The sequence below is a fragment of the Giraffa tippelskirchi genome, chromosome 4 (genome assembly GCF_054371585.1).
Source record: "Giraffa tippelskirchi isolate mGirTip1 chromosome 4, T2T-mGirTip1v1.2.pri, whole genome shotgun sequence".
NCBI lineage: Eukaryota > Metazoa > Chordata > Mammalia > Artiodactyla > Giraffidae > Giraffa > Giraffa tippelskirchi.
In genome coordinates, this window is record NC_137278.1 from 91,781,736 (window position 1) to 91,794,572 (window position 12,837).

At 43.8% G+C, this 12,837-nt stretch overlaps 1 protein-coding gene across 4 annotated transcripts in view; it reads left to right on the forward strand.

Annotated features, from left to right (window-relative positions):
• Positions 1–12,284, forward strand: part of HK2 (hexokinase 2) — a 65,155-nt gene extending 52,871 nt beyond the window's left edge. For 3 of the 4 annotated variants that reach the window (XM_081595862.1, XM_081595864.1, XM_081595863.1), the window contains 8 exons: positions 1,206–1,354; positions 1,630–1,749; positions 4,340–4,435; positions 4,881–4,980; positions 5,082–5,265; positions 6,549–6,704; positions 7,848–8,081; positions 10,046–12,284. In XM_081595862.1, the coding sequence (XP_081451988.1) occupies positions 1,206–1,354; positions 1,630–1,749; positions 4,340–4,435; positions 4,881–4,980; positions 5,082–5,265; positions 6,549–6,704; positions 7,848–8,081; positions 10,046–10,190 (1,184 nt within the window). In that variant the 3' untranslated portion in view covers positions 10,191–12,284. The remainder of the gene's footprint in view (positions 1–1,205; positions 1,355–1,629; positions 1,750–4,339; positions 4,436–4,880; positions 4,981–5,081; positions 5,266–6,548; positions 6,705–7,847; positions 8,082–10,045) is intronic. The other variant, XM_081595865.1, reaches the window with a different exon arrangement.
• Positions 12,285–12,837: the final 553 nt, after the last annotated feature.

Below are 12,837 nucleotides of genomic sequence, written 5' to 3' on the forward strand. Positions count from 1 at the left end.
GGGCTCATCCTCCAAGAGGACTCCCTCAGCCTTAGCACAGGTGTTCAGGTCAGATTGTCGAATGTGTTTCTTCAGCTGTAGTACTGGGAAATTCTGCTGTTCCATGAGCTCAACCAAGGTACTCCTTTGCTAAAACTGAGCAGTGATCGTAGTAAATACTTAATGAATGCTTACTATGTGTCAAACGCTTCTCTAAGCAGTCCACACGTGTTAATTCATTTAATCTTCAACTGCTAACAGAGACTAGTAGTTAATTTTATTTGTTAACAAGCTATTATGTTTTACACAAAACCTAGGCACAGGGAAATTAAGAAACCTGCCCAGCTTCACACAGCTAGAAGATGGTAGAGCTGGGATTCAAATCTAGGAATTTTGGTTCCAGGATTAGCTCTTATAAGGTCAGGGGTTGGCAAACTAAAATCCGTGGTCTAAATCTAGCCCACTGCCTATTTTTACAAATAAAGTTTTATTAGTACACAGCCATGCCCATTTCCTTACATATTGTTTATGGCTGCTTTGTGCTACCAGGGACAGGTTGTATTGTGGCACACTAGTTCAGCTAGGTCTCACTCCTCTATAGAGGGGAATGCAGTGCTTCCTTCTTGCAGCTGCCTGAGGGTTGCATAGAAACTGTGATTGAGGCATGTAGTACATTGTGACTGTCCTAAAAAGGAGGATTTTCTCATTTAGAAAAATTTCCCTTCAGTTTTCTTCAAAGAGTTGGACTCTGTTGTTCCTCTCTCTTCTCTAATCTGGAACCTTATGTAAGGTGGCCTTTGATTTTGTACAGGTGGCATGTTTGGATATTTTGGAGTGTACCTTATCACCATTTCTTTCCTGTATTCTGGAGCTCATTGTAATTCCTGGGATCCCGCAACTTGAATTCATTTGAGAACCACAAAGGAGCCAGGAAATCTCTAATCCTGGGGTTCTTATTTTCTTTATCATTAGGTGGAGCTTACTGTCTATCATGGAGAAGGAAATGGCAACCCACTCCAGTATTCTTGCCTGGAAAATCTCATGGACAGAGGAGCCTGGCAGGCTACAGTTCATGGGGTTGCAAGAATCGGACACAACTTAGTGACTAAATCACTGTCTATTATCCTGAGGTTGTCCAGGGCCTCCTGGGAGAGCTCCCCATTAGGGGAAGGTGACTGTCACTCTCTTTAGCCCCAGTAAATTATCTTCCTGGGCTTGTTTTCCAGAGAAAGGAGACTTCCTGGCCTTGGACCTTGGGGGTACCAATTTCCGGGTCCTGCTGGTGCGTGTACGGAACGGGAAGCGACGCGGAGTGGAGATGCACAACAAGATCTACTCTATCCCGCAGGAGGTCATGCACGGCACAGGGGACGAGGTAAGACGGGGACACCTCTGGGAGGGGACTCCAGGAGACACCCCCTTCTCACCCAGGAGGACAGTGCTTTCTCTGCTTTCACCCGTGGTCCTGGGGAGGAGTAGGTGGGCTAGGGCTCTGGCTGGCCTTTACTTAAGTATGTGCCTGAGCTGGCATTTCTCTTGGGTAGAGGCCCAGAGCCGGTGTTCAGGCCCTGCTGGGTGCAGCCTGCCCTGGCCAACCCACCCTCCCACCCCCATCCACAACCCAACTCAGAGCCCAACTTCTCCTTACAGCTCTTTGACCACATCGTCCAGTGCATTGCGGACTTCCTGGAGTACATGGGCATGAAGGGTGTGTCCCTGCCTCTAGGTTTCACTTTCTCCTTCCCCTGCCAGCAGAACAGCCTGGACGAGGTAACAGTGCTTTCCTAGAGGGCTCTCCTATGGGCTGTACTAACTCTGAACCAGCCAGAGTTTTGAGCAAGGGAGAAAGCTGACCCAAGAGGAAGAAAAGAAGGGCATTAGTGATCAGTCATGGGGAAGGGCTTGTTGATGGGAATGAGCAAGTCAGAGCTGGTGAGAGTCAAGTAGGTAACAATCTTGGGGATAATGATGACGATGCTAATAATATCAACAACTGGTATTTTTTAAAAGTATTTTATGCAAGGTACTCTACTAGGTTTCCTCATTTAACCCTCACAGCAACCATATAAAGTAGATGTTTGTGTGCCCATTTTGCAGAAAGGAAAACAAAGTCTACAAAGATGCCGAGTATCTTACAGGTCATATAGCCTGCTGGTGGCTAAGCCATGATTTCATTCCAGTTTCCCGACACATGAGTCCATGCTGTCAGTTATGCTCAGCTGTTCCTGAAGCCCCTGTTTTGGGCTCAGGACATTTCACTCCATCTCCTGTTTGGATGTCATGATATTTCCCTAGTATCACCTTTGCTTTTTATTCCCTGTCAACTTGCCTTGGATGAATGAAGCAGGGGATAAAGATCTGATGCTCTCACAGCAGCCCTTATGTCACTCAGTTGAGTTCTGTAAATACCTCCTAGTTCTCCCTTCTGAGAGTTAAATTTACCACGTGCACTACTAGCACCGGTCAGGTGTTAGGAAGTCCTGGTAAAAACCCTGCCTAATCCAGTGTTTCCCAATATCTGTTAACATTTGTCCAGTGTGAACTAGTCTAGGATTGCTTTTAGTTTTTCCAGCGTCTTTGTCTCAACATATTATTTTTTTCAGTATTAATGCATTGGTGTTCAAAGCCTTCTCATTTGCATCAGTTTACCAAAAGTAGTTATCAAACATGTATATAAATATTTATGTGATATTTAATGAAACACTGCTTATTATAACAGTCATTAGAAACAAACTAAGTTATTCAACAGTAGGGAAATAGTTAAGTCATGAGTCATTCACTGCCTCATATTAGCGACGAGTTTTTTGGAAGGAATCTCAATGATTTGGGAAAACACTGGTGGTAATATTTTTAAGAAAAGTGTGATCTCTATAATACAGAAATGTACAAAATGTGATTAATAGGAAGATAAAAAAAATTCCAGTTTATATGCTTCCAGACTTCTGTACTGAAATATTTTTAACAGACTTTTCAAGTATAGCGTGTATATATATATGCTTATATGCATATATACATATATATATTCTTATATATATATATATATATATATATATATATATATATATATATATATATATATATGCTTATATATTTATCTGGTGGCCCCCAAGACATGTCAACTGTTTCTGTTAGTGCCTGAATTGTAAAATTCCAGGTCATTATATTGAATTTATGCCGTATGTTCTAAGTTTCTGTAAGCAGCAGGTATTCAGTCTAGAACTGTGAAAGTTAAGAACAAGAGAAGCAGAAGCTGGGTTCTGTCTGTTGTCCTGTCTGTAAGTTGGGTTCTGCTCTGCTGAGATCAGTCTGTTGATGGAGAAATCAGCAGGTTCTGAAGCCCAGAGGCCTCAAGCTGCCTGGCTTAGCTGGTGGCCACGGGCAGTTCTCCCCAGCTCTTGGGGCCTCTGCATGCCGTATTATTTAAGGACCACTTACAGTAATGTTACTCAACATTCTGAATGCTTGAAAGTGCCAAATAGAAAATTTCATCAGAGATGTCAAGCTAATTTGTAAACAAGAAAATCAGAGTGATTTGGATATAGGTGTGTAAACTAGGTCACTGCTGATATTGAACTTTGTTTTTCTGAGTTTCCTGGGCTCTGAACACAATGGGACTTGTGATACAAAACTCCTGGGCCATGGGAAATCAAGCAAGTCCTGGGGAAACCATGCCAGTGGGTAGATAGTGAGCACATGTCCCTTTTTTGGGGTTCAGGCCTCTCAAGAGTGGTCTGGGGGTCCTGGATGCCTATTCCCTGATGGGCTGAAGCAGCACAGAGGGAACCAGGGAACAGTATATGAAACAGTCCCCCATATTCAAAGCCATCATATATCTGCTCCTGAAAGGCCCTGTAACTCAGCAGAGGGTACTTGTTCACTTCATAGTGGAGTCTGAAAATTCAGAGACACAAACCGACCCCTCTGTGTGATGTACAGGGCAAACTGTTTTTCCTGGTGAAGGAAACGAGTATATAGTTAGTTCCTTGGCAGAGGCAGTTGTGTGGTGCTTATGAGCCTGTCCATTGGAGTTGATGAGCCTGGGGGTGAGTGCCTCCCCTCTTCCAAGCTGCAGGCCTTGGGCAGTTTACTTCAGGGCCAGAGTTACCTGTAAAATGGGCATGATAATGATAAGCATTCACACAGTTGCTGTGAGGATTAAATGGTGTAACACATGTGTTGTGCTTAGCCCAATACCTGGTGCATAGTAGGCCCTTCTAGTAGGTGAAACAGGTTTAGAGTAACTTGTGGGTGAGATGATTGGTTTTCAAAGGGCCTCTGATAACCTGTGAGGTTGACAACTAGAGAATGAGCCAAGAGTCCTTCTCTGATATCCACCTCCCTGCCCATGTGTGATTTTTAGAGCATCCTCCTGAAGTGGACTAAAGGCTTCAAGGCGTCTGGCTGTGAGGGTGAGGACGTAGTTATGCTGCTGAAGGAAGCCATCCACCGGCGAGAGGTAGGTGAGGCATAGCAGGAGGCCTGAAGGGATCTGTGTGTACAAAAGTGGGGAGAACTGTTAAGTGCAATTGTGTTGGTCACAGGGATAATTATTCTAGTCCTTCAGCAGTTTGTGAGTGTCCATGGTATGTCAAGCCTTGTTCTTGGCAACTGGGGATTCAGGAATGGCCACAAGCTCTTGTTCTATAAACAAACCGTGAGCTAATGTCCGGTGCTCTTGTGCTTTGAAGGAAAATGAAGTTGGGTGAGGACAGAGTGAGTGGGGCTGGGGAAGCGCATTCTTTTAAATAGTATAACCAGGGAAGGTCTCTGAGGAGGTGACATTTGAGCAGAGCAAATAAGCCCTGCTATATAAGCTTTATACACCTCTAAATCTCCCTTGCAAGTGTCTGAGGGGGAATATTGTGGCTCATTTGGGGACTGGGATCTGCTGTTGTTCTCAGGAGTTTGACCTGGACGTGGTTGCTGTGGTGAACGATACAGTTGGGACTATGATGACCTGTGGCTATGAAGACCCTCACTGTGAAGTCGGCCTCATTGTTGGTGAGGACTTGGGCCGTCCTTCCCCTGTGGGGTCACATAGCCTAGGGTGGGCGGGGGGACAGTGCCGAGGGAGGCCCTGACTGACGTCTCTTGATTGGCAGGCACAGGCAGCAATGCCTGCTACATGGAGGAGATGCGGAATGTTGAGCTGGTGGAAGGGGAAGAGGGGCGGATGTGTGTCAACATGGAGTGGGGGGCCTTCGGGGACAACGGATGCCTTGATGACTTCCGCACAGAATTTGATGCAGCTGTGGATGAACTTTCCCTCAACCCTGGCAGACAGAGGTAGGTGCCCAGCTGCATGTGGGCTCCAGTTTGTTTATCTCAGAACTGAACAGTGATGAGTCACCCACAACAACAAATCCCAGGATGCTCATTCTCTTGAGATGTTAATAGAAGAGATCTCTTTGGAAAGGGCTTCTTGTCAGATACATCTGGGAAGTTCTGGGTTAAGTCCTTTTTGCCCTGCTGAACTGTGATGGTCTTGAAGTCCAGTTGGGAAAACAAAGTCACAACAGTTATGTTGCAAGGAGAATTGGAGTTGGTCACACAGGTTTTAGAGGGATGAAAAGATAAAAGGGGGTTGCTGAGTAGCACAGAAGTTAGTATACTTGTAGGAGGCAGCTCCTACTGTGAGGACTGGACAGGTGAGAGAAAGTGTTAAAACCTAGGTGTGGGACTTGAGGAAAAACAGACAGTTGAACCACTTGTTGCCATCAGGGTGAAGAAGCATTGCTGGGGCGAGGCAGGTAAGACCAGGAAGCGAACAGGAGCAAGCCTTTCTCCATCCATCCAGTGTGTAGCATCCTCTATTGTCATACTGGACAAGGGGGCAGCCTCAGCATCACCAAGCCCTTGGTGTGGTGGGGTCCCATCAGGAAGAGGTGGAATGTAGTGTTTCCTAATTTGATTAACCAGGGACCGTACTTCTGCAGAATATCCTTTGCAAAACATTTGTCTATAGTAGAGGTCACAGACTAAAGTGCCTCCAGGAACCAGCCAGACAACATTAATGAAAGAAAACAGGCTGGAGTAAGACAAGATTAAATGATGATGGAGTCTTGGTTTAAATTGAGAATGTTGATATTTTTAAAGGCACTAAAGAGCCAGAAGACCCTCAAGCTATTGAGTAATCATATTTAGTTCTCTTGGCCAGTTTAGTTCTCAGCTGGCACTAGTTACTTAAGCAATAAATGATTAGGTTGAAGAGAAAGCATGCTACATTCTCAGCAACATCAGGGATTAAGATTCAGTATCCTGCTCTTCTGGAAGTAGGGTGGGGTTTGGTGTGAGTTTCTTCTTGAGAAGTCAGGAATAAGCCTTGGAAGGAAAATGAACCCATTAAATGGAGTCAATTCAGGGAACTCCTTGGGCCTCAGGACACATTTTACTGAACGCTGTGAGTCAATATGCGTGGATGCCAGGAATCCTGCCTAAGTGAGTCAAATAGCATTTCCTTTTCCACCAATGGGAATCTGTATGCTCTCTACCTTCTAATGCGTTGGAGGCTGGTCTGTCTCAGCACATCCTACATTTTTTAACCTCCATGAACATTATCTGCATTGCAGATTTGAGAAGATGATCAGCGGCATGTACTTGGGCGAGATTGTTCGTAACATCCTCATCGATTTCACCAAGCGTGGGCTGCTTTTCCGTGGCCGCATCTCAGAGCGGCTCAAGACAAGGGGAATCTTTGAAACCAAGTTCCTGTCTCAGATTGAGAGGTGAGAATTTAGGGCCTGGAGTAGGATGGACCATATATCCTTTTCATGGACAGACAAGCTGGGATTTTCACAGTTCAGGTAAGATCAAGGTGTGGCTTACATAAAGGTCAGTTTAGTGGCTAACATGTTTATATCTATATAGTATTGTTTTAAGGTACTTTGTGAACAGTTGGCATTTTAAGGGAAAATATATGATATTCTTGTGAAAAATCATGCTAAGCTGGATAAGCCTGTGCAAAGCAATATTGCTGGTTCTAGACCAATTTCAAAGGTAGAAAGAAAGATAGCTGCTCACAGAATGTAGATGGGACTGCACGGCAGAAGATTACTCACTAAAGCACCTGTGCTTGGCAAGAAGGATCTTCTCAACTGCTGGCTGCAGCAATAAGGCAACCAGGATCAAGTGGTGTCCTGTGGTGGCTCATTAAAGCAAGGCCTTCTTCCTCCAGTTTAATGGTGGAGAAAAGAAGTCTGCTCTAAATTAGAATGCTGAGTTTCAGAGCCTTCTGAAATTTAATGCTGTGTCATTAATATTACTCTCAGGCATATTGAAAAACAGGAACTGGACAGCCTACAGAAAGGGGGCCCTAAGTTATCTGCACCAGTAAACAGAATAGTGTTCTAGTTTACATGTCTGTTTTCTTCTTCTATAAATAGAGCACAAGTAGATTTCAGACCACCTGGAGTGGGGGAGTAGAAGTAGAACAGGCATCTAATGTTGGTTGTTGATGCTTGTCCTGCTGGCCTGTGAACAATGAGAGATTGGACAGGAAAGGGCTTTGCAACTGAAAACTGTATTAGCATCATCACTGTCTTTGCTATTTCCAAATAAGTGGAATCATGGCCAGTGAATTTCCTTTTGAGTATCAGTTTTGTAGCAGCAGTGTGCACCTTGCCTGGGTAAATTGGCATAAGGAGCTGTTTCTTTGTGTTCCTGTCCATGTGGGCCAGTGTAATAAGCGCTAGTTCCTGAATTGAGTTTACAAATGGAACCACCTCTCACGGACGGTAGCTTTTACCCCCAGCCCTTGGAAGTCCAGGTCCCCCAGAAGTGCTTCTGATGAAGGAGCCAGGCCCTGGAGTGGCAAGCCGTCAGGCCTTCTTGGTACATCACTGACCCCTGGCTGTCTCCTCTTGCCCCAGTGACTGCCTGGCCCTGCTGCAGGTCCGTGCCATCCTACACCACTTAGGGCTCGAGAGCACATGCGATGACAGCATCATCGTCAAGGAGGTGTGCACCGTGGTGGCTCGACGGGCAGCCCAGCTCTGTGGTGCAGGCATGGCCGCTGTAGTGGACAAAATACGAGAAAACCGGGGGCTGGACACCCTCAAAGTGACAGTGGGTGTGGACGGGACCCTCTACAAGCTACATCCTCAGTGAGTGCCTGATCTCCACTCTGCCTGCCCATCTTTCTCCCCACATCTCTTCATTCTTTTCCTGCTTTCCTTTCTCTCTCTCTCTCTTTCTTTTATGGCAAATTATCAGACATTCTAAAGAGTCTATATAATGCATGTATTATAGTTTAAAAATTAATAACTAGAAGTAGGTCTGCGTTTTACCATCAGCTTGGAAGCCCCCTGTGAGCTCCTCCCAGTTGCTCCTCTTCATTTTCCCCACCATGAGTAAGTGCTGAGGTGATTAAGTCTATCACTTTTTTCCTCCCATATTTTATGTATGCATCTACAATGTTTATTTTTATTAATTGTTTTTGGCTGCACTGAGCAGCATATGGGATCTTAGTTCCTGGACCAGGGATTGAACCTGAGCCCCCTGCATTGGAAGTGCAGTCTTAGCCACAGGACCACCAGGGAAGTCCCAGTTTTACTCAATTTTGAATTTACCATAAGGGGAATCATACGGCATCTTTTCTTTTGTGACTGGTTTTTCTCACACTTCATGTATGGCTTTTAGATGCATCAACACTGAAGTCTGCAATCATAGTTCATTAATTTTCAGGGCTGTAACCTTTGAGTGAGTAAGCTATAATTTATCCTAATGATGAATATTTGGGTTATTTCTAGATTTTGACTATAACAAACAGTGCTTCTGCCAATGTTCTAGTAAATGTATGCTGGAAACCTGGAGCATTTCTACCTATAGTCTCGGGTAGGAGTTGGCAGATTATAGCCACACTGTTTTTGTAAATTAACTTTTATTGAAACATAGCCATGCCCACTTGTTTATGTGCTGTCTTTGGCTGCTTTCAGCTATTGCCAGCAGACTATATGACCCACAAAGCTCAAAGTATCAACTGTCTAGCCCTCTATAGAAGCAGTTTGCCACCCTCATCTCTAGTATGGAAACATTGAATTCCCTTTTCTTTTTACTCTTTTTCCAGTCTTTGTCCATCTCTTCCCCCTTTTGTCCTCTCATCACTATTTCTCTTCTCCTTTCTTCTCTCACTTGCATATATTTTGAATAAATTGTTTTAAAATCAGGATATACCTCAGTCCCTTTCCCTTAGAAGCTCTTCAACTAAAACTTAAAAGAACAGAGCTGTGCTCCTTGCTCAGCAGAAGGTAGGATGGAGAGACTCATTGATTGAATTGTTACCTATGTCACCATGATTGTTTCAAGGAGTTGAGAAGCTTGCCCAGAGACTACAGTTAGTGCAAAGAGTGGACCCTGAGAAGTTCTAAATTTCTTTTATTGATGTTCAGTGTCATTGTGAAAATGGGAACCTCAGTCCCAAGTGAGGGTTGGGAGTGGGACAGAAGTCCAGCCACTAGCGCTGGGGCTGGATGTTAGGAGCCTCTATTCTCAGCTCTGCCAATGGGGAGGAGCAACTTGACCCAGCTCTAGTGGGTAGATAATGACAAATGGTCTCTTTCTCTAGTCCCATATCAGGAAGAATCTTTGATTCTTGTCATCTCCAACCACACCCTCCTAAGTCTGCTCCTTTTGCCTTTAATGAAATTTTGGGTTAGACATGAGTCTGATATGAGTTAATATCTCTAGAAAATGGAATATCACATGTATGGGACTTGGTCCTCCCCTCTAGAGCTGATGAACAGGCACTTCTGCAAGGCATGCATAAATGACTGCTCTTTTAAGAATGCAGCTGGCCATAATCTCAGGCTTTTGTCCTAGAGTTGAATCTTAGCTTCTCACTTAGCTTCTCTTGCCCATTGTGACGTAGAATTTAGGCATGTTGCTAGTCTTTCCAAACCTCAGTTTTCTGAAACACAATACATAGTGTTTAATACATGGTAGCTCTCATCCTCTTCTCCATCTCAGTTATTCCCAGGTTTCCAGCATCACTTCTTAGGGCCCTATCTTTGAGGACACAAATCTATCGTGACTAAGATATTTTATTCTGTCATCCTCCCAACTTTTTCAGCTTTGCCAAAGTCATGCATGAGACGGTGAAGGACTTGGCTCCAAAATGTGATGTATCCTTCTTGGAGTCAGAAGATGGCAGTGGGAAGGGGGCAGCTCTCATCACTGCTGTGGCCTGCCGCATCCGAGAGGCTGGACAACGGTAGAGCCCCGCAATTGGAAGGACTTCCTCTGGTTTCCCTTCTTTCCTGCTTTAAATTATAAGCGCCCATTCCCTTGTGTCAGAAACAGACCCCTTGGCTTTTCCTTGGCAGAGAGGACCTCATTGGACTAGGTTTTGTCTCTGTCTACTTATTGTAGAGTTTGGTACCCAAGCCTTGGCCCTCCTGAGATAAATACAATTTGAAGTAAGGATTTGTTCACACTTGTCACAACCGTTACCACTGATTTTCTTAAAACTTGACAAAAAGATTTAATCTTTAGTAATCCCCCTGTCCAAATTCCATGTCCCTGTATAATCCTACAGGATGGGGACAATAATAAAAAATATGTTTGCTTCACCTTGAAGCCTGAACATGACATTTCTAGGTGCAAGACGTCCCCCAGCCTGAAAGTTGGTGCTATTTCTCCTCTCAGAGAGCTGAGAGGTCTCCGCTGACTTGAGCCTGATTCTCCCATAGGCAGGGAGGAGGGGCAGCAATGGAGAGGAAATCCATGGATAGCCATGTGGCAGCCCCTCTTCAACCTCATCTATTAAGCATTTGCCTAATGGGTTCCAATGGATGCTGTTCCTGGAATCAAAGCATCCTGAGTCTGATCAAGCAAAACCAAAGCCTAGAGTCCTGGGAGTGGGTTCACAGGTCGTCAATAAGCAGTGGACCTTTGGGAGCGGGAAGACTTTTTGATCTGTTTTAAAATTTTTTCCTGCAGAAGTGGAAACACTGTATTTTCATTTTAATTTATATTTGAAATGTATTTAGTTCATGAAGTACATCTGCTCCTTCATCTTGACACTGTATGATCCTTTGTATGTAATGTATTTATATGTTAATTTGCTATGTCTATAAATACACAGGGTCTCAATAGATCAATGTAGTTAAAGGATGGGAGATGAAGATACTGATCAATTACTAGAAATACCTCATTCATCTGCAGGAAGAGAAGGAAAACATCATTAAAGTGAGCAAATGGTCAAGCAGCTCCTCCTTTCCCTGCAGACTCAGAAACTTGGAAGGTGTCTGGGGATAGCGTGAAGGAAATTGGGACTATGGCCTGAAGAAACCACAGCAACTGGTTGCTCAGTCTAGAAACTTGTCTGGCACAATATTACATGAGATGTTAACAAAGGAAACAGAAATCATTTCACATAAACTGCTTAGCAATCTTCATTCTTAGGGCAGCTAATAGTATTTTAAACCTCTCTAACAAGATAAAGGAAACCACCAAAAATATTTGCAAAATGGTCTAATTGTTGATAGCAAACCAAAACAAAACTATTGGCATAACATGCAAAACTTCAGGGACAACACGTTTGGTGGGTTTGTACCCTTCTAGCAAATTTCACCTTGGGTTTGTTTTGTAAATGTTCTATAAGAGGTATTGTCCACAGACTTCCTAGGCTGAGCTGTTTTTACAAGAAGTATTTATTTCAAACTGCTTGGGTGGAGAGGGGAAGGGACTTAAAACCTTCCTTATCCTACTTTTTAGAGTGCAGTTAATCCTGAATCTGAGAGCCCACTTCTGCCCTAAAATATTAAATCATTTTAATATTTTTATTAAACCCAAATACTTCGTAATACAGAGGGGAAGGCCTTTTAACAATGTTGAGTAGGATACAAGGATCAAAACAAAAATGGAACGACACAACTCAAAGCACCCACGTTTTGCACGTTTATCAAACTTGTAGTGAGAGCAGTATCTAGATTTGTGTATCACTAAGGGATGCCCAAGAAATAGAAGTGAACTTTAACTTTTAAACTTGAAAAATTAGGCACCATCTATGAAATTGCACATTTTTAAAAGGTAGAGCTGTGTGTGTGGCTTCTAAAACGGAACGCTGGAAAATGTGTTTTGAATGGTTGTGTTCCCACAGTTAAGTGATAGTTCCTTGCTGATGCTGCTTTGCCTGTGTAAATATATTGACTCTCAATCTATGACTGCAATGTGCTCAATCATCTCAGCAGATCATCTCAAACTCTTGAGCACTCAGTCTAGTGAAGATGTTGTCATGTACAATAAAAAATTAGGTGGATTAACTGTGTGATGTTAACTATTATTAATAAATTTTAACATTTTTCAAATATTCCATGTGTGATTCTTGAGACTTTTCAAGAGTGCAGTCATCTTTCAAGCATATTAGTATTTCCTAACCCATCTGGGTAATTGCTGAGTGTTTTGATTTTGACTATACGTGCTTGACAGGCATGTGGCCAACACTTGGCCTTGACCCCAGATATTTTTCACTCCAGAAACACAGTGCCAATGGAATGGGAAGCTAGATGATTTTTCCTAGGCTGTGTTTGAGCCCCTGGATTTCAAGCACTGCTGAAACCATGGCTTGTGCAGCAGTCTACTGTTTAAGCAGTTTGGCTGAGAGGAAGCAGAACCCTCAGGGACTCTGGCTAACTCTGTAGGTATATATGATTCACATTCAAGATATAAAGCCCTTCAGTTCAGTTCAGTTCAGTTGCTCAGTTGTGTCCGACTCTTTGCGACCCCGTGAATTGCAGCACCCCAGGCCTCTCTGTCCATCGCCAACTCGCGGAGTCTACCCAAACCCATGTCCATCGAGTCGGTGATGACATCCAACCATCTCATCCTCTGTCGTCCCCTTCTCCTCCTGCCCCCAATCCT